The sequence below is a fragment of the Anser anser genome, assembly GCF_964211835.1.
Source record: "Anser anser genome assembly, chromosome: 2".
Lineage (NCBI taxonomy): Eukaryota > Metazoa > Chordata > Aves > Anseriformes > Anatidae > Anser > Anser anser.
This window is the reverse complement of record NC_139721.1, coordinates 99023664-99046075: the sequence shown is the minus strand read 5'-3', so window position 1 is coordinate 99046075 and position 22412 is coordinate 99023664. Positions and strand designations below refer to the sequence as shown.

General features: G+C 40.7%; 1 protein-coding gene across 2 annotated transcripts in view; it reads left to right on the top strand.

The window, feature by feature from the left end:
- BMPER (BMP binding endothelial regulator) overlaps positions 1-22412 on the top strand; it is a 150098-nt gene that overhangs the window by 99532 nt on the left and 28154 nt on the right. For both annotated transcript variants that reach the window (XM_083822120.1, XM_083822119.1), the window contains one exon: positions 4816-5152. In XM_083822120.1, coding sequence (XP_083678246.1) covers positions 4816-5152 — 337 coding nt within the window. The remainder of the gene's footprint in view (positions 1-4815; positions 5153-22412) is intronic.

Genomic DNA, 22412 nt, shown 5'->3' with positions numbered 1-22412 from the left:
GCTGAACGCCTCACCAGCTGTAGCCCCAGATGCCATGCAGCAGCAATTCTGGCACCCTGCACTGGCAGGTACTTCTGGTACTGGCTGGGATGGTGTTGAGTCCTTGTGTAAAATTTGCATGTTAAGAAGACAAGAGAGCTAAGGGTCACAGGGCTGGTGTTGTTTCATCTGTCCATCTAGTGCAAGAGGGCTTTTTGTTTATTTTCTGTCCTGATCTTTTGCATGTATCTGCTTTGCTGAGGTTTGCTATACCACGTTGGCCCTAAATCTTTAGGGAAGAGTGCTCTGCCAGTTCTTGAGGATGCCTTTAACGTGAAAAATCATGCAGAACAATTGATGGGAGTTCCCAGCATGTAAAACTCAGTGTGTGATGTGCATAAATCCAGAAGGATTTCTTTTAAATGCAGTAGAGCACGTAGTGTGCCAAGTTAAGAAATAGAGTAACAAGTTGGTTAAGCATCCTTCAAAGCAAGAGGAAAATTGGAAAACCCTAAAAAGTAACTCCTAGAACGTTCCTTTTCTGCACATCCCCAGATGGGACAGATGCTGCATCCTTTGGCTTCAAGTCTCACCAATTACTTGGATTCTGATTCTTGTCCAAGTGAATGGGAAACTCATCCATTGGGGGAGAAAGGGGGAGGAAAGGAGAGAAGAGGGGGTTACAGGCACCAAGAAACTCTTCCAAACAATTTGTCTGCCAAAGAGACCATTTCAAATGTTGCTCCATAGCATAAACCCATCTGTCACAGCTCTAGCTGGTTTACAGAAACCGACTGAATTTTCTGCATGTGAGCAAACAAAATGGCACACACTGCATGGTCCAGCACTTACAAAATTATGCATCTTAGATTATTTTAGATTAAATGCCCTTCCTTGTAACCCCAAAATGGTTGGACCAGATGATCTTGTAACCAGATGGTCCTGTGACTAGCGGTGTTCCCCAGGGATTGGTGCTGGGTCTGGTCCTGTTCAACACTGTCATTGACGACCTTGATGAGGGAATAGTGTACACCCTCAACAAGTACGCCAATGATACAAAGCTGGGAGGAGTGGCTGACATGCCAGAAGGCCGTGCTGCCATTCAGCAAGACCTGGATAGGCTGGAAAGCTGGGCAGGAAGAAACCAAATGAAGTTTAACAAGAGCAAGTGTAGAGTCCTGCACCTGGGAAGGAACAACCGCATGTATCAGTACAGGCTGGGGGGAGACCTGTTGGCAAGGAGCTCTGAGGAGAAGGACCTGGGGGTCCTGGTGGACGACAGGTTGATCATGAGCCAGCAGTGTGCCCTGGTGGCCAAGAGGGCCAATGGGATCCTGGCGTGCATTAAAAGGAGCGTGGCCAGCAGGTCAAGGGAGGTGATCCTCCCCCTCTACTCTGCCCTGGTCAGGCCTCACCTGGAGTACTGTGTCCAGTTCTGGGCTCCCTGTTACAAAAAGGACAGGGATCTCCTGGAAAGAGTCCAGCAGAGGGCCATAAAGATGATATGGGGCCTGGAGCATCTTCCCTATGAGGAAAGGCTGCGAGACCTGGGTCTGTTCAGCCTGGAGAAGAGAAGACTGAGAGGGGATCTTATCAATGTGTATAAATACCTGAGGTGTGGGAGACAGAGGGATTTGGCCAACCTCTTCTCAGTGGTTTGTGGGGATAGGACAAGGGGCAATGGCCATAAGATAGAGCACAGGAAGTTCCGCACCAACATGCGAAAGATCTTCTTCACAGTGAGGGTGATGGAGCACTAGAAGAGGCTGCCCAGGGAGGTTGTGGAGTCATCTTCTCTGGAGATATTCAAGGCCCGTCTGGACGCCTACCTGGGCAACCTGCTCTAGGGAACCTGCTTTGGCAGAAGGGTTGGACCCAATGATCTCTTAAGGTCCCTTCCAACCCCTACAATTCTGTGATTCTGTGATCTTGGAAGTCTTTTCCAACCTTTATGATTCTATGAAATGGAAGAAGCTTTGCTATGGACAGAAACCTCTAGGCTGTTCATCAAAGCTAGAAATCTTGTTAGTAAAGCTAAGGGCAACATTGCACTATGAAGTTACAAAATTGTACTTGCATCTGAGCAATTGCAGCAGGATAAAGAGTAACTAAATAATTTCCAGCTAGAGGAAAGTACATCCACTTGTTGTAGCTAAACTGTAAATCTCTTGAATCAAAATGAGTAATCAAAGCAGGAATCTCTAGATTTAATGGTGTGTTTTTATATGTTGAGGCAAAAAATCAGAATTGTATGTTATTCTTGTCTGCATATCTAGAGTTCACAGAGCAATGCGTAACAAGAAGTTTAATTTACCTGTCACCAAGGACACAAAAGTATTCAGGATAATTTTAGAGTTAGCCTTTTGTAATGAGCATGAGTAGCTTCACTGAAAGTCAGTAAGTCGTAACTTGAAAAAGAAAAAATAAAGGAAAATTAGGATTAAATACTAACCTGTTGTGACTCTGCTTAAAGTCAGCAGTTTCTGAGGGAGCTCATTTGGGGAACAAGTTGAACACTACCTTAAAGAATTGAGTAATTTTCTGAAGAGAACTGTCTGAGGACTTGGATCTGGATACTTCAAACTTTGAGAAAGTTTATATGATTCTCAAGTCTGAAATAATCTTAGTTTATAAGTTAATGGCAAGTTTTTTTCTAAATGCCAGCACAGCAGTATTAGTCAGGTGTCTGCAAATCAAGCTGTTTTGTTTTGTTCAATGTTGTCAGAAGCAAAGACAGCTGGAATTTGAATTTGTCCAGCAGTGGTAATGTATGAAGCAGATTAAAATACAGCTTTCCTCCTTGCCACTGTGCTGGCCTCATTAACAGTTGTAGTCGTGCACAATTTCTCAGTTGTCTGGGTGTAAAATGCCTTTGGAGTAGGCAACAGTGGCCCTTTCCATGCTGGGTTTATGCGACAATCTGAAACTGCTTTAAGGCGTAGCTGTAGTACATATTAGTATTATCATTGCATACCTATAATGATAAGAAAACACGATGAAATAGACTGTGGTGACCATCTGACACAGAATAATTGGCAAAAGCTTGTGGGATAAATCTTCCCCCAAACACTTGGTGATGGTGTAAATCACTCAAGGGCAGCACGGTGCATACTGATGGCAAAGCTCCCCTTCTATATCCTTCACTGCCATTTACGCCTTACCCTGTTCCTCTGTGGTGTGGGTAGGAATTGTCACAAGAGACAATGGGATGTGCTGCCAAAGGAAGGGTTCCAGCTTTGAACTGAGTCACTGGTATGTTAATTACTTGCATGAGCACAGGGCAGGATTTGGATCGCGGCATGACAAGCACTGATTTACAAGAGGAAAGGGTGGTGCTAAGCCAGCCCACACAGCAAATGTAGAAGGCTGGAGCAAAGCCTTGGTCCTGTACCGTGAAGTGGTGCTGTTTGGTGTTCTTGGCCCGGCAGCGAGAAGAGGGTAAATTCTGGACTACCCTTTTTAAAAGCAAGTTGCTGTGTTTATCCTTAACTAACCACCGCACATGGTGGTTTATTATTCATTTTACAGGAATAAATTAACATCAGCAAAGTGGTTTGTGATCTTCAGATGGAGGGCACTGCAAAGATGTGAAGTATTAGCATTCATGAGACATATGAAATAATTAAAAGAAAGGCCATTTTTTTGGATGGAAGTTAAGCAGCAGTGATTCTTGGTGTTGTTTTTATCCCTATGATTCAAAAATTGCATTCCTTTATGAGATGTATATTTACTCCTCAGAAGATGGAATTGATTTAATATAAATTCACCCAGGTAAAAAACTAGTTTAGTCTCTGCCTGATCTCCGTGTCCTCTATAGTATCACTGGAAACAGAAAGGCATTCATAAGGTAGTTTATGTCCTCTGCATTAGGCACCCATGTTGTGATCCCTGAGCTGTCTATTTCTGTCCGTCAAAGAGAGGGACCAGGCAGCTGACTTAAGCTAGACATCTAGCTTTTAGGTGAATAAAGACACAAAATAGATTTCACCGACAGAAAGCAATTTTGATTTTGATGCACTGGAATTACGAAACCTTACTGTAAAAGATTGTAGCAGAGCACTTACATCCTGGCCTCTAGATAAACGTTCCATGTCTACCATCATTCCTCAGTGCTGCTGACTTGTGATGACAACTTCAAAAGGATAAAAAGGATAGCAATTAACACCTTTTGAATGAACCGTTTGAATCCTTTTCAGAATGCCTTCTTACAGCGGTTTTACCTATCTGGCATCTCCTTGCTCTCATCTTTTTATCTCTTTTTTATCGGCACAGAGTACTGTTTTTGGAACAGCTGTATTTTCCCAAATAAGTTAACACCTCTTTAGGCAAGAAAAAGAAGGATGTTTTCTAGGCAGTAGTCACTGGCAAAGTCCCATGGAGCATGGACACCTTTGTATGCCCATGACTTGTACAATGGGTGACAGAGGCTGAAATTCTGGCTCTTCTGAAGTCTGTTAGAAATTTGCTGTAGCTAATTCAATTTGCAGAATTTCACAAAAGCCCTCTTTCAGTGTTGAGAGTAGTTCTGCCATGGATACAGACTGGACACTGGAGTTTTTTAGGATAACCATATTCAATAGCAAGGAGGAACAAAAGTAAACAGAGACAGGCTTGCATATGTTGTAATCAAGTGTGGTTTAAGAAACTCTATACTTGCCAGAGGTATTTACTGGGAGGTATATAGAAATCTAACAGCATTGTCAGGAGGAAAACTGTAGCTTTGTTTAGTTTCCCATGAAACGCTGTTTCACAAATGTAAGGCACAATTTGTGATCCTCGATTTCTTCTCTCTCTTTTTTTAATATGTATTTTTGTCTCATCTCTTTCTTTTTTTAGGCTTGGAAATCTCATGGGATGGAGACAGTTTTGTGGAAGTCACGGCCGCACCACATCTGAAGGGCAAACTCTGTGGTCTGTGTGGCAACTACAATGGGCACAAGCGAGATGACCTAATTGGGGGGGATGGGAATTTTAAATTTGACGTGGATGACTTTGCTGAATCCTGGCGTGTGGAGTCCAATGAGTTCTGCAATCGTCCACAGAGGAAACCTGTGTCTGAGCTCTGCCATGGGACAGTCAGAGTGAAACTCCGGGCTCACCGGGAATGCCAGAAGCTCAAAGCCTGGGAGTTTCAGGGCTGTCATTCAACGGTGGATTATACAACTTTTTACCGGTAAGTGTGGCTTGCTGAGGAGGGAGAAAAAAAAAGTTACTGTACAAGGGGAAAAAACACACAGAACTGGCCCAATTTCAGCGGTGTTGGAGTGCATGCTTTGAGCTACTTTTGCTAAGAATTAATATACAGGCTTAGAGTTAGGCCTAATAAGTTATGAAGTACTTTCCTGAGTTGGGGATAAGCTAATTAATACAGACCTGAGCAGCTAACAGGGAGAAAGGCAGGGTTATGATCATCTAGAGAAAAAAAAAAAAAAAAAAAAAAAGTCGTTTTGGAGACTGAGAGTGAAAAGATAACAAAAGATTTCAAAACATTTTGGTAAGCTCTTTCTAATTTCAAAGTAATCTGTAAAGCTCTGGCTGACTTTAATTGCTATTGCTTGACTTCCTGAAAGGTTTTTAAAAATGACTTTATTAAAGCAGGGATATCAAGTGCTACTTCTGCCTCTTGGATGGTGTAGTTTGTCAGTGTGAGAGTTTGAAAGGGTAGAGTTAACAAACGTTCAGTGCATGTTCATCTTGCCCTGGGAACAAAGGAAGGCAGGAGAGAATTCTAGAAGCCTTTTCTGAGTGAATTATTTGAGATTTTTTGTCTTTAAAAAGCTTCCAGTCTAAACCACAGAGACAACATTTCTGTTCTTTAATTGGCATGAGTTTATTTGACCCTCACTTAGTAAATAAAATTGGCTTTTCATTTGATTGTCTGACATAAAAGATAAAAGCGAGGCGAGTCACAGTCGTGTGATGGCGGATGGAGCTGCCTGCTCTCTGCGCTCCCAGCTTTCCCCACTCGCACACATCTGCTGAACTATTGGGCTTATTAGGAAAAGCTTTCTAAAATGATTCCATTTCCCTTATGAATTGTCTTTCCTCTTTTTTTATAATGAGGCAGAAAGACTTTTATCTACCCCACCAGAATATGGCTGGGTACTGGGAAATGCTAAAAGAAGACTCATGGTTTGGCTTGTAGTCTCTGTGCTTCTGTATTTAGTTTCCAGTAGTGTATCCCAGGCTAGGAGCCTGGCAAAGAGTGAAAATTGTACTGTGAGAAGGTTATAATACTTTATCTTTTCCAATGGCTGGGGGCACAGCAAAGTCTGCTAGAGATGCTAACACGTGCACACAGGGTCTGTTGAATCCATTTCAGTGGCATTCCCATCTCACTTCCATCAACCTCTAAAGGTAAGTGATGACAATGCAAATGGAAAACAGGCTCAGAGAGATTTGTTTCATTTTGCAATTGATTTTTTTTTGTCCCTTCTTAGAAGTAGTTTGTCATTAATTTACTGCAATACACTTCCTGACACCACAGCAGAAAATGATTTATATTTTGGCTAGAGCAGCCAGAAAAAAAAAATCTCTACATGCTTGCACTCAAGAATTACCATAAAGCATTTCTGTTTCTTTACAATCTTGTCTCCTATTTGTCCTGGAAAGACAACAACATCAAGCAAGTATTTAATTAGATATGTACTTTTGGAGAAAAGTTTATTTTTCCCTAAGGAAACTTTACTTTGAAATGACCATCATATACTGTCAGAAATAGCTGTTCATTTGCTTGTTTAGATATCACCAGTTAGAATGCTCAGATAAAAATATGGCAGCCATAGATAAAATAAAAGTGTAAAATAATTAATGGGATTTAGTACGATGCTGCTGCTTTTTAGAAACGGACAGTGTTGTAGCAAAGTATTTATTCAATGATCATGGCCATTTTTCATAGCAGGAAATTCCTGTAAGCAGGTAAGGATTATGGTAAACACATTCAAGAAAGCTCAGGGAATCTTTCTAATATAAATCTTTACTTATATATACATATATATGTGTGTGTGTATATATTTATAAAATATGACTACTTATGAGATCTGCATTTTTTATGAATATTTTTCAAGGAGACCAATGTTGGTGACATATTTCTGCAGAAAATCTTAATTACATTTGAAAGAAATTTAAATTAACACTTACAAATTTTTACTGAGATCTTTTAGAAGAGCATACATAATCAATATATTTTAATTTCAGGTTAGGTTTAGCTAATTTTTTTTCCAGTTCTTCTTTCCTGACTGTGAACAAGTTTCTAACAATAAAGGCAGTGAAAAAGGCATAAAATTAGAGTCTTTTTTATTATTTATTTTTATTTTTCTTCTCTCTGAATTGAATGGCTTCTCAGTTTTTATTCTCCAACATTACATATTATGGAATTTTTCTATTTGAAATACTGCCTTTTCAAGAGTTAATCTTTCTTAATGATTCTTGCCTATATTATCAACATTGCCTCATTTTCACTATGCTGCTCTGTTAGTGACCTGCTGCTAATAAGAATTCTCAGAAATAGAAATAAACTCAGAACGTTATGAATTACGGTGTGTTTTCTGCAAATACCAAAAAAGGCAGTGAGCAATGTATTGCAAACATTTGTCTGACATTGTGTTACTGATGAGATTTCTGTGAAGACATCTCAAATTCATTTTAAGTCTCATTCTTTTTACAGCTGTTGTTTCTCCTTTTGTTGGACATCCAAAAAACATATACAGCAAGATTACCATGATTGCTAGGTGAAAAGGACATGGTTAATGTTTAAAAGAGTAAAGATCAAGTTGCATGGTTAAGGGGTGAAGAACAGCTAAGTCCTGAGTTTCACCTTGATAGATCTTTGACACCTTAAAAGAAATAGTTGTGCACCTTGCCCTTCACCTTTTTTTGATATCGTAACTTTGGTGACTTGTGTCTCTGCAAAGTATGTGGAAGAGTAAAGCAAAATGTAAGCATAAAAGAAAGGATTTTGAAATAGTCTGGACTGCAAGCTAACAGTTTTAACATCTAATTTTACACCACTCTTTTAATTCTTTGTTTTGTAACTAGACACGTTTTTATGGGCTTTTAATTGCGGTTTGTTTTGTTTAGTTTGGGGTTGGTATTTTTTTGTTTGTTTTTAATGCATTGCTAGTTGTTCAGTACTTATGAGCAATACTCTAAAAATAACCCTTAGGGCTGAACTTTATGGAGGCAAGCTCATTTATACAGGCAAAAAAAACCTGAATTTCCAGGAGATTTTGGTAAAGTCTGAGTAAAGATATGAAGAGATTAATCAGTGACAGTCATCACCATTGCCTCTTGTCTATTTTGATAAATATGGCTAAACAACCTAGATTACTCCTTGCCGGGCGGGAGGGGGTGGGGTGGAGTGGGGGGTGGGGAAATGTTACCAAGGTTACTCAGTATAAGGTTTTTTAGAGGGGAATATTTTGTTCATGTATGCAATAAACTTGCACTCAGACATTGAAGCTGCTATTTAGTATAAGCAGCACAAATAATAAGTGACACCATCTGAACTTTTCATGCTGCTGTTACCAGAAAATACTCTTATCACATTATTAAGAATTATTATGGTACTCTTTAAGGTCTTGGATGAGGACCTAGGGCTTGGGGGATTTGAGGAAGGAGAAGAGGTCTTTCTGTGCTCACTGACCCCTATCTATCCCATGTCTAATCTTGTTCTGCGTCTTTGAGCTGTGCTGCAGCAGGGGCAGGAAGATGGCTCTAGTCCTGGTGAGGCTGGGGAACACCATGGCATTGGGAGCAGCTGCCCGGCATGCCCCAACCACAGCTGATGCGTCTTGGGAGCAGGCAGCACCCAACAGAGGGTGCAGGGTTGGGAGTGACAGAGGCACAGCAGCACTGCTTGGAGCAGGTTGGGCTGCAGGAAGCAGCATGAAGGGAGATAATACCCCTGGTAATATCTGCCCTCATTAGCATTTTTAATTCTAGTAGATTTTTTTAACAGTTTGGTATCACTGGTAGACTTGGAATGTGACATCAACACGGTATCAGTGTATCACTCATCTCTCATATGCATACACAGCAGCTGAGTTCATAAATGACTAGCTAGACATTGCTTAAGACTCCCTCTACAGCCATAACTTTGGAAAAATATTTAATGTCTTGTTTTTGTCATGCAGTAGATTTCCCTATTTGAGATTGTGAAAATTGTGCTTGAGACAAGTGTTTTTATTATTATTACTTATCCTGCTAGTTATATTTTTGTTATTGTTGTTATTGTTATTATATTTTTAACAGTCAGTAGCACACCAAAAAATTAGTTGCTCTTTTTCTCTTTTGTAGTTGTTGTAAGAGGTGGGTTTTTTTTCTCTCAAACACCTAAATTTAATCATATTAATTATTTTATGATGAGCTTCATAATAATAGCATCATTTGCTTGAATCACTTAATCAAATGCATTCAGGAATTGCAAGTCTACTCTACTGCAATTCTTGTCTTAAATATTCCTTGTGATTGTGGCTGATCTTAGTCCAGCTTAGCTCTTGGTTATTCAGTTAATGAGTTTCTTTTCCAGTTAACTAATTAACTTTTCACAGTTAACTTTTCAGTCTTGCAGTTTTTCTCAAAATTTCCATTTAACTAGAGAAAATGTTATTGTTTAGCATCAGTACGTAAGTTGCAATTCTGTGTAATCCATCAGCTCCCTGTTACTCAGTTTGACAGATATGTCGTGAATAGTTGCAGAGAACATGCAAGCTGCAGCATCGCAAAGTTAATTATGAGCTCTATTTAAAAGATGGAGACTAAGGGTTTGTGGCTTTGAAGCAGAAGGTTTTAAGTTTTTTTTCTCCTGTTAACAATGATGTCCTACAGCTGTAAAATTCATGTAGTTATGCCCCTATGTTCACTCAGCGGGACGGTGCAAAAGAAATGTCGTCTGAAGAATGACTTCAGACAGGCCCGCTTCAAGTGTTCAAGGAGTGGGTGGAATTAGGAGCTCTGTAGCCCTCTGCTTTCTGCCAAGGGTTCATACTGCAAAATTCTCCCTGTGAGATTTTCTGGTTCTGGCTGTGCATGTGGGCACAGCAGTTGCCTGTGCTGCTCCAGCTGGGGTCAGGCTGCTCTGGGGCTTGTCTGTGGTGTAACCGAAGGGTGACTGTAGCTCTGGCTGCTCATGAGGGCTGCTCTTGCCCCTGTTCCTGCTCCTGCTCCTGCACCTGCACCAGCCTCCAAATCTGTATCTCCACCCACAGTGTCAGAACTGGCCTGTCTCCCCTTCAAGACAGGCTAGTGGTGTTGGCTCAAATGAAGGATCGATGGCATGAAGCTTTGGATGGCCCCTGTGCAGTCCCAGTGCAGTGCAAGTTTTCTTGCTCCCACTCACTCTTGTGCTAAGGTAATGATGTTCCTGCTCCTGTCTAACCACCTTTCTAAAGCTGGCCTTGAGTCTGGGTACTAACAGCAGTGTAACCACAGCAAAGGGGAGCTCAGGATGACACAATTTACTCAGCTTCCTGGGCAAATTGTCACTAAGCAGCTGTGCAGCCCAGGGAGCTTCTGGTTTGGAAGGAATTTAAAAATATTTGAAATTATAATTGTATTTTTTTTAAGCAAATCTTCACCAGGACTTGAGTTTCCCATGAGCTAGATGCTCCCTTTCTCAGTCTGCTCTGTTCAGCATCTTTAAGTCTTTCATCCATTTGAAGTTACCCACTAGAGCTTTAGCTGCTTGCATTAGAAAGTGCTTAATAATTCAGATTTTCTGTACAGAAATACTCTGCTTTATGTCACTTTACTTACACAAGGCGATCCTTTGCAGATCAGCATTGGAGTAGAGTGCAAAGGACTAAGCCTGAAGGCATAGGCCATAGGAGAGCTGGTGTTCCCAGGCCTTACTAGAGTACTTGTGCTTGGGAATGCATTCTCCACACAAATCTGGCTGGGCTGCCTTTACTTTGTGCCCTTATAAGAACTGACATTACTCCTGAAACCACTTCTAAATGTCAGCCATCGAGTCACACCTGTGCATCTTGTGTAACACTGTGCTGAGCTCACTGACATGCAGGTAAAAGGCATCATGACTTACAGTGCTAGTGACTGGCAGTGCTAACAAGTGGGAGAAAACAGTCTTTGCGGTGTCTGATGCACTTTGGGATATATAGCAGCAAGTATCAAACTTTGCTACCCATATGCTGACAGTAAGGGGTGCTGCAAAAATACCACAGTATGTATAAATAAATAAATATATATATATAAAGGTATAGATCACCACTGTTCTAAGCCTCCTCCTTGAAGTATTTTTCATTTGAAGTAGCCAAAAGTGAGTGCAAGCTGCCAAAAAAATACTGCTTAGTTTTAAGGATTCGAAGCTTGGACTTGGACAAATAGGTTGAGTGGTCAGGAAAGATAAATCTGAACCCGAGTTGAGCTCACTTATCTGCAGATCATGATTCCTCTTCATCTTTCCCCCACGCCCCTGCCCCTGGTGGGGTATTTTTCTCGTAACCAAGCCCTGTTCACTTGTGTCTGTTTAGAAAAGTACCTCGGGAATATGGGGCTAGAAAACATTCTTCTCTTTGTATCAGTGGTTATTACAGCTGTGAAACGTTGAAGCAGTGCCAGTGGATTCACAGATGTCTCCTTTCCTGTTGAGGTATTGGGAGAGGGCAGGGGGGGAGGATGAGGGTGGAGAGGGCTCCAAAATCTAACAAGACTGTGGTGTTGGACAGACACTGTTCACCTGGGACCATCTATGGCTTGCTTCCAACCAAGAAATGCATGCTTCCCTGATGACCCACTTTGTGTTTCCCTATATGGAAAGTTAATGATTTTTTTTTTTTAAACAAGGAAAGATTTTTATAGGAAAACCAGATGAAGCAACATATTATTCTGTGATTAAAACTCAGAGGTTTCCTTTACTTCAAAGATGGCATGTTTAAAATGTGTTTGTTTTGCTTACCTAATTACATGATCACAACCCTACCTGATGTTGTCCTTTTACACTGAATGAAATGTTACTTTCTACTGGTTCCAAGTGCAATATGAGGCTTCTTTCTGCTCTTTGCCAGGAAAGAGCTCAATTTGTGATTATTGTGCATGCAGATATATAGACACTTATTACAAAAACCTGCTTCTGCCTAGTAAAACTTCATTTGTTTTTGGTTTATTACCTGGCCCAATGAAATTCAAGTCAGGTGTTTCATAACAAAATGCTGTCTTCTACATTGCCCTCTGTCCGACAGATGTGAGACTATATGTGAAAATGTAAGGTCAATTTGACTATGACAGAAGAGATCCTGAAGGATGGTAGGAAGTATGGGGAAGGAAGGAGAGGGAGATACATATAACAGTACAAGCACGGTGCCATAAATGCACTTCTCATTTGTCAATGTAGATTGCATTTTCAGAACTTGTTCCTGGGTTACTTTTAATACAGTTTTGGCCATTTTGTAGCATTTGTTTGTTTGTTTGTTTGTTTGTTTTAGTTGTTATTTTATTTGTTGTTTTGTTGTTACTCTTTGGCCCACAGTGCCTTGGAGTTGTGGGATAAAATCCTGGTTCATTGAAACCAGTGGGAATTTTGCTATATTTGAGGGACAAGATGTCATCGTTGTGACCATCCTTGTCCCATGCACGTATATAATGCTGATCTATGCATTAGTAGTCCTGAGTTAGTCTTTCCACCATCTGCTGTTCTACAGACGATTTAAGATTCAGCTGGTTCGGAGACAGAGGGTCCTTTTTTTTTTACTGGAGTAAATGAAGTGAAATGCATTCATATTGGGGTACCCAGATCCTGTCTGCCTGCCACTTTTTTTTGCAGAGTGAAGTCTAAGGGGTGGCTTTGCAAAGCAGACAACATAATTTGGCTGACCCCAGGCAACTGAGGGATCTCTCTTAATTTGAGGTTCTTTCTTCTTGGCTGTAAGATGTTCACAGAAAAACTCTGCAACTCTTGGGCCTGCCATCCTTCACATTTTTCAAAGCTTATCTGATAGGCTTTTAAACACATCCCAGGCAAAACTTCTTTAATACAAAGTTCCCCATCCCCAATGTCCTTATTAGAACTGCAATTTTAAAATGCCACTATATCACAGTAAGCATGAGTGTGCCCTAGGACTATTACTTTTTTTCTGGCAAAACACAAGCATATCCCTATTGCATAAATATTTTTGGAAAGAGTCCTTTCACTTTCTGAAAAATATGCTTGGTGTCTCAGTAATAGAATAAAATGCATGATTTTTAAAAAGAAAAGGAGAGCAGGTGTGGGGAGGAACTGGTAGAAAAGCAGTGTGATATCCTCCCTTGTGAAAATGTTTTAAAAGACTCCACCTGCCAGTTAGTGCAATTTGATCCATTCCCAAAACAAAAATACTTGCTACTCTGAAGTATTCTTTTCAAATGTGATAATAAATCTCACATTTGGAGGGATGCTATGCAGAAAAGTTGTCAGCATCATCAGAGGAAATCACTGTCTCTCTCTCAGATACCACAGAATTTTAACTACAGCTGCTACAAAGTACAAGACCTCTGTTCGATCTCATTTTAATTAGCTTCTGAGACATGTTCACAGCAAAGCTTTCTTTGCTAGCTGGATTTTATTTAATTTTAGCTTTTTATGTTTTAAGTTTAGTGCAGTATTGATTTTAAATAAAATATAAAGGTGCTATTTCCGTGAATAAATAATTCAGGAAACTAACCCATCACATCTTATATTCTGCCTCAGGCAGAAGCTAGTAATTTTTTTGAGGAAGACGAAACCCACCCATACTGTAGCTGGCCAACTGTACCATGTCGTATATGGAGGAGAAATCCAATTCAGGCCCCTGAGATGATCGGTTTACATCTCATAGCATGAAATTTTAATTACCTTTCCTTTAACATGCATAACTGCGAAGCTACTATATTTCAGCTCCTATTTTAAGCCACCTGCAGTATATCCTGCCTAATTAGACACAGCAAAGATGAATGAGGGTGTTTATAAGCAGGTAAATGAGGTGAATTTGTGGGAAATTTTTAAAAAATAAGCTTAACCTAATCCTCCTGTTATTCATATTAGTTCATTTATGCTTCTGGCAGGATAACCAGACAAAGCAGGACATGAGCCGTGACCAACACAAAAAAAACTTTTCTGTAGAAAGTTTGCCTTAGGAAGGTTTTGACAACCCAGAGCAGCTTATCGTGCCTGTTTTTGCTGTGGTGGAGAGCTGAATTGCCACTTGTGAGGGGGCTGTTCTGGAGACTTTATACAGGTTAACTGAAACTTAACTGAAAGCTTTCTGGTGGTTGTTTTTCAGTAGTAGCTGAAGGTTTTTCCTTCAGTTTTGCTGTTGTTTCCTAAATCCTGCAGGGCATCCAAGAAATCTGTTCCCAGTCTTAGAGATCTCTGGGGACCTTTGTGTTATGTGAGCATTTTAGTAGCCCTCTATGTTATGAAGTAACAATCTGTAGTGAAGATCTCACTGTCCATTCCCCTAAGAGCTCAGAATCACAGAATGGCTCAGGTGGGAAGGGACCTCTGGAGGTCACCTGGTCCAACCCCCCTATCCAAGCAAGGCCACCTTGAGCGGGTTGCCCAGGACCACATCCAGGTGGCTTTTGAAGATCTCCAAGGAGGAGACTCCACAACCTCTCTGGGCAACCTGTGCCAGTGCTTCGTCACCTGCATAGAACAGAAGAACTTCCTGGTGTTCAGATGGAACCTCCTGTGCTCCAGTTTGTGCATATTGCCTCCTGAATTGCCTCGCTGTATTGATAGGTGTGTGAAGGTTCCATATTTGCTCTCTCACATATACATAGTGCTAGCATGTAAAGTAATTAACTTCTGTTAATTGCTCAAGCTTCATTTGTCCTTCAGTCTTTGCAGCAAATGAAGGAACCACAATCTCACATTTCTGGTGATGTTTACAGCCTCACAAACAAGCACAGTACAAGCTGTTTTGGGAGGCCTCTGCTGCTGTCATTCCACCTGCAAAATGTTGGCTACTTTGACAGTGGAATACTGAGAGCAAATGCAGATTGAGTGCCAGGCACTGGGATCTTGATGAGAGGCAGATGCAGCCCCCATTTAACCCCAAGCACATGGGCCTAGCAGAACCAGTGCTGATGAGGGCTTGGGATCCCCACATCTTGGCACCAGAGGGTTATTGTACTCTATAGAGCATCACAGCTGCCGAGTAAAGGGCAGACTTGTAGGAAGTAAGGCAAGATAGGTGGAGGTACTTGTGTTTGTACAGGAATATGTATTTATCCATCTCAAATATTTACCATTAGAATGCCTAAGGTTCTGGTAAGGTATGGGGAACAAACTGCATGCGCATGTATTTGTTTCAGGTTCAATCACCTTTTAAACTTCTGAGACACCATGTAGAAGTGTGCATGCATGGCTCTGCTCTCATAATTAACTGTGCCTCTGGTGGACTCATCAGAGCAGGCGTAGACTTATGATAGTACAATGAGAGGTCTCAGGAGTAGAGCTTGACTGTGCTATCCTGGAGCAGGGGAGGAACTAAAATGACACCAGATCCAAAATATACTATAATCGGTACCTTCTTCACCCAAAGGGAGCAAGAGGAATCTTTTTTTCACCCAAATGGAGGGCTTCACATATGTGAGAGCAGGTGCTGTGATTTCACATCTTCATCAAGGTATAAAGAGGGTGAGAGCTTTTAAGTTTCTGCCTGAATCCCCCATTTAAGTCAGCTGAAATTAAAATTGGTGGGGAATGTGCTGGAAATACTGAAGGGAGTTGGAGCCATATGTTTTCTTGCATTCCTGGGTACTCCTACAACTAACATTCTGTTTATATAATATTCCTGAAACATAAAAGCTAAAATAAATTCAGCATGTGAAAATTAATAACAAGTCATTTCTCTTATGATCAGTCCAGAGGAAGCTGTCGTAAGTGTTAAGGTATTCAGACAGCTGATTTTTGTACATCAGCTCTCAAGTGAGGTATGTAGTTTACAGAGAGTGAGTGCTTAAGCTTATGTACTCTATGAATACATGAAGTAAGAGGCTGTTGAGGATGGTGGATACCATGGTAGCAAGGAAAAAGTTTACAAAGTTCATTTCCTAAGTGTTCCTTCTTAGCACTTTACATTTTCAAATTGCAGTGTAAACATTTAATTCTCACTGCACCTTGGTTTAAAGTTGTTGAAATGAAGAAAGAGTCCTTTGCTGTGCAGGAAGCCAAGTGTAGATTTGAGATTAAAATGTGAAAGTGCCTGGTTCCTTGCCTGAAGCTCGAGTCCTTCTGATGGTATTTAAGAGGTTTTCACATGCACAAGAAGTGTATTGTCTTATTCTGGTCAAAATGCACATTCTTCTAAAACTTTCAGAAGAAAGCGTTACTGCTCTTCAAGGAGCTAAATCGTCTCTGCTCTTTTAAGGCCCAGTTAAATGACAGCCTGGTAATACTCCATGTAGTAATGTGTCTTTGGTAAGTGAAAACCTAATGCAAAATCAAAACTTAGTAATGGATTGAGGCATGAACTACAGATGGCTTGCTTTTGGAGCAGGAAGTGTCAATGCACGGGGAAAAAAAAAACATACTATGTTCTCATATATCGAGGACTAGGCTGACTTTTGAAAGCCCATTTTATTCTGCTCACCTGTGTGTCTACAGGCTTTTTCTCTGCTGTACTGATTTGTCAGGCCACTCTTCATGGAGAAAAAAAAAAAAAAATTGCATGCTCTCAGGAGGAATATTTTTCATCATGGCAAGGTGATGACTTAGATCATAGATGTCCTCAGAGGGTGACAGAAACTTTCAATGGTTTCAGGATTTGCTGTGGGTACACAAAACCTTTTCAAAAAAGGATTATAGACTACATGGCTTGAGTAATGCATGTCTTGCCCTTGTTTCCAAAGGCAATGACCGCTTGCTGACAATATGGGGAAGGGTCACCAAAATATCAGCTGAAGGGGTTGAAAGTCATATTGTAATCAGAGAAAAGATCCCACAGACAGGTGACTATTTTATTTGCCACTGGCGTTGTAAATGCCCTCCAATCCTATATAGTAATTAGGCTGTGTTTAGTCAACATCTGAAATATGCAGTTGCTACCATTTGCATCACAATTCTTCAGTTTATAGAAGGCCCAGATCTTCACTGCAACCATTAGCAGCAAATCTGATTTCAAACAAACAAAACCTACCAACCAATCAAACACAAAACCCACTATGAGAGCACAAAATTGAGGTACAGTACAGAGACATTTCAGCCCATTAGTGATGTGACATGTGGTTCATTTTCCAGCTCTCCTTTTACTCACCTGCACTGATCTGGATAGTTTCCCTCTGGTTACTTTGATCTCTAGAAAGTCTTTTCAAACTGATGTCTACCTATCCCCTGCACATGAGGAATGTGGTTAGCATGACTTGGCTAGATCACACAAAACACGGAGGCATGGAGACAATGAGAGAACAACCTTCTCCGGCAGGTATTGTCTCATAAGACCATACTCTCTCATAAGATATCTAGACTGCTGTCTGAATTGACATAATCTATTCCATAGTTGCAGCCTGTGTTACAGGGTAGCCAGACATTGTCTCTGGCCAGGATTCCCATCTGGTTTTTGAGGCTAGGAATTCACTTTACGTGCTTCTCTTATCAGCTGCATGCAAACTGTGCTGTCTAGTAGTCCTGAGATTTTCCTTCACCTGTCTCTTTTATTTCTTTGTCTCTTGTTGCTATTCATATACTCTCTTTCCAACTGATAAAGTACTTGGCCAGGAGTGTTTTCTAGTTATGGAATAGTATAGGTTTTTTTCCTCAACATTCCACATATTTGAAACTTGCAGTTTTATATAGACAGAAGAAATTTAACTATGGGACTGGAATTAATAACTCTTGTGACATAAAAAGATGCTATTTATTATCATAACTGTCCTCACTATCCTTGGAGCAGATGCAGATACTGTGTTCAAAGTCGTACCCAAAGTTAAAGATCCCACGTACATGCTCAAAGCATTGTTGTTGGAATATGTTTTGGTTCCATAACCGTGATGGGCCTGATAGACAGTGGTATATGCAAAATGTTTAAAAGCTTTTCCATATGGTTAGGAAGTCAGGATTTGAAAAATTTCCTCAGTGTTTATAATTAAAACCCAGAAGATATTAAACAGTTACTGGTTTCTGTTGTGGTCAATATTATGATTTACTGAGCTGAGAACCAATATTGACTGAGGGGAAACGAAGCTTGATTTTTCCCCTAAGGCCTACTAAGTCTGGATGCTGACTGAAAACAGAAGTTTGCATGGTATAGACATCCAATAACAAGCTTTTACAAGGATAAGAATTTGTTTGTCTTTCAAACAAAATTTATAACAAAATTTGTTATTATATGTGTTATAATGCTTTATATAAAATATCATTACAGTGTTTCTTTAAAGAGCCCTTTAATTGTGGATATGCCCCTTTGAGACAGAATTGATGGGGTTATACAGAGTACATGAAAAATGCTGGATTGGTAGCCTAAGAGGGGAGTGTCTACAATATGAACAGCAGTAATTTGAGCATTTTACAGTATCCTACTGTTATGTTTCTATCTCAAGCTGTGATAGCACAGGTTGCTGAAGTCCACAGTTGGTATGATCCTCTTATCTATCCAGTCCTTGACTGTGTCTCCATTACTGCAGACAGTCTGGTGATCTTTGTGACACGGCCTCCTCCATGCTGGGAAGCAAGAAAACGCAGCTGAACTCATTCCAGGTCTCAATTGCTCTTGCTTTTGTGTTAGAAGTTTTATCATTTAAAAACATCAGGTGTCTGAATACAAGAGAATTTGAGCCAGGAAAATCAGAGATCAGAGCCTGATCTCATAATCCAACATATTACACGACTATCACTTGTACATATACAGAATATGTACTTTTGCCTGCTTCTGACTATTGCCCGAATTATATACATTGCTAAACATCTGAACACTGCTATTTTTTAACAGTCTCCATGAAATTAATCTCCTGCAGATGCTGGCTCATGGCTGGCAGCATCCTTCATTTTTAAGCTTAAGATACTAATAAAATTCTGAAGTCCGCTTTCCATTCAGATGTGAGAAAGCCCTCCAGTTTGACACGAACCAGCTCTTTGATCCATCTTTTGTCAAGTGGTGAGAGTGAGACTAGGTCAGCTCTTGGGGCTCTAGACAGAATTGTATTTCATGAAGTAGCGTGAAGCTTATAATTAGAGCAGAAGCAGTAGTTTTCCCAGGAGTTTTTGACATGTCCCTTCCCTGGCAGCCTGGAGCCTGTTAAATTACATGGTCAGACTGGATTCAAGCTTCTTGGTGGTTCAGCAAAAGGACTGTGTTGTGAACTGAGTGTGGAACAAACAAGAGAGGATTATTTTTTGTACGTGCAATAGGAACAGAAACAATTTTTTTTGATATTGAGCGTCAACTGCAACAACACCAGCTGTAGCTGAAGAGTAATGGTATTGCTGAAAGCCAACAAAGAGATTCATGGTGTAGTTTTCAAGGCTCTTGCTGGTTTTATCTTTGTCTTTTGTAGCATACATTGCCTGCTTTGGAGAGGAATGTTCTTCAAGAGCAGTGATGCCTTACTTTTCCTTTTGGCTCAGGAAAACACATTATGTCCTGGTAGCTAGTGGTTCCAGAAAAGAGTAATAACTTATTACAGAGTCTACCAGAAGCCAGTTGCCTTAACTTTAAAAATGTTTAGTGTTCCCCAATATATCTTGTAAAAATGAATGTTCTCTTTTTGCTCCAGATTATCGGGCTGTGCAGCAACCCAAATGAAGGTGTGTGAAAGAATATCTTTTTTTCCTTTGACCCTTTGTTTTTCCCTTTTGCAGTACAGGTGTGACAGTGACGGAGGAACATATTTACAGGTCTGTGGGGCTGCTGGAAAAAACAGTCCCTCCCAGGGCTGTTCACAAAGTGAATCATTAGCCTGACTGCAACAATAAATACCACCACAGAGAACATGTGAGGATTTATCCAAAGGTCACATTCACCCAGAAGGTTTCTCTGCTGAAAGAAGTTTGCAGCTGTGTTAAGATTAAAGAGTGTCAGAGAACCATAGTGTGTGTGATTTTTTCACTCTAAGTAAAATATGAGCTGTTTGTCTAACAGACCCAGCTGAGGGATGCTAGTGTCAGGCTGCCTTGGGGCTGTCATATATATTTCCAGTGGGCTTTTAGCATTCAGGAATAATCTCCTCTTCGATGCATTTATCTGACACATCCTAAGCTCCAGCAATGCCTAGGAGGAGATCTTCCTCCTGCCATTGTGAGAACTTTGATAATCACTCAGAAAAGGGAGACATAATGGGATCAGCTCAGACAAATGACTGAGGTCAAAGTCATGTCCTAAAAATGAAAATAACATAAACGAATCACTCGCCTTCTCACTTAAATGTGCTTAACAGACAGTGGGCCAGACTGCAATGTGATAAGCATTTTATCTACAGCAACTGGCAGCCACTTGGCTAAATAGTTGCTGATTGGCTTCAGCGAAAACCCTTGCATGAGTTTTTGTGCATGCCTATAAGGTCACAGTCATGTTTAGGGTCTGTATGGAAACATTTCTAATACTAATCTGTTAACCTGCTTCTCCTTTCACTGATAATATTTTTAGATTAGGAATAGTAGCATGAATTTAATACTGATATAAACAGAAAAAGATGAGTTTTGCCTTTAGTGGCACAGGGTGCATTGTAGCCTATGGTTGCATGGTGTGTCTCTTGGTCTTTTTCTGGTAGATAGCATGTGTTTTTTTTCTCCCATACTCTTAGCAGGCCTGGATCTCAGGGCCCAGGAAGGATGCCTTGTGGTTTCAGGACCACACGCTGGTCTTCCCAGCTATGGCAGTCCCCAGGAGATGCAGTAGAAAAATGCTGTGGTGGTAGAAGGGGACCTGCAGTGTTGCTGTACTGAATGTTCTTTGGGAAGCAGTTGTGGTTATCATTACATCTGTGCACAGTAAACAAATTAATCTTCTGACATTTGTATTGCAGGAAACACCAGAGAAAAGCAATGAGAAAGTTTAATATAATTTTAATTGCCCTTTGTCATTTCCTACCCACAAGCCATTTAATTCTTTATCAGAGGATTCTGCACTCGAAATGCACTCATGGTGGCCATGGAGGAGAGAAGATGTGCTGGTCTCTCCTCCGGGATTTCCACTGTGAGTTGACTTTTCTCAAAACATTCAGTCTTGTGTTTTTGCTTTGTACCTTAGAGAAGTTTCAAGTGATCACCTCATGAGAAGTATAGTCCCCAGTAGGGTCCACAACAGCTTGTAGGCAAATACTTTGACAGCCAACCAAGAACTCTTTAGCAGCCAGTTAGCAGATTATGTATTTACAGTTAGTGGGATTAGAGGTGACCTTCAGACTGTCAGCTTTCTCAGCAGTGTAGCCATGGTGCTTGCTTGGATCATCTCTGAAACTGCTTTCTGTCATTGTGATTCCACAGAGTTCTTCTGTAGGATTGATCTGGATAGCCACATAAATGATTGTGGGTTGTTTTAAGAGATGAGTTTCCATGTGGGATAGCCTTCAAATATGGAAAACTGCCATGAAGCACAACATGAGAGAAGAAAACACCTGGGGCTAAACTGGTGTCATATTTCTGTTTTATTTCCGAAAAACCCAAGTCTACATCCAAATTGCATGAGACAAAATACCTTAAATCTGCTGTTTTAGCTTGTGCAGAGTTCCTAGAGGACCTTAGTCCAAGCAGAACAGACAGTTTCTGGCATAAAACCCAAGGTTGTTTTATTTTCCTTGCTTAATACAAAGGTGATCCAATCCTAATGAAAGAGGAAGCACCCACTTAAATGTAATACTTCTCTGTGTTGTTACAATAATAAATAGAAAACCTGCAAGCAGTGTGGTTATATACCCAACTGTAGCCCATTTAGAGACAGGAGAGGAGAAAAGTCCCATTGCAAGGAAGCAAGCCCTTGTCTCCAGGTTCCCAAAGCTTTCCTTTTGAATCTCCAAAGCTTTAGATGAAATGTAAATTTTTTTGACAAGGCCTTCATATGGTGGCTGGTCTTTTGGAGATGGATGCATGGGTGGGTCTGAGGCTCGGTCCCAGCTCTGCCACATATTACCTATAAGCCAGCCCAGTGATACCTCAATCAAAGCCTTACAATGTGAATATGCAAGATAAAGCCTCCAAATTCAGAGTGAACCCTCTGGATGGTTGTCAGGGAGCTCCAAGTTGTCTGTCCAGCTCCCCCAGCCTTATGTTGAAAGTGGGTTATCAGCTGTGCAGAACATGGGCGGCCACTTAAACTACTTTCGTGCCTGTCAGTGTGGAGTTTTGCAGATGCACAGAATGTACCAAAGGCTGAAAATATGTGCCTGAACCACCCAGGCAAAAAGTACTTTCAAATTTATTTTGGATCTTCTTTATACATCCACCCTTCTTCTCTGTCTGTCTCTGGTACTCTAGCTCTATTGATGTATGCATGCAAAAGGAAAACCATAACAAAATCTCTCTTTAG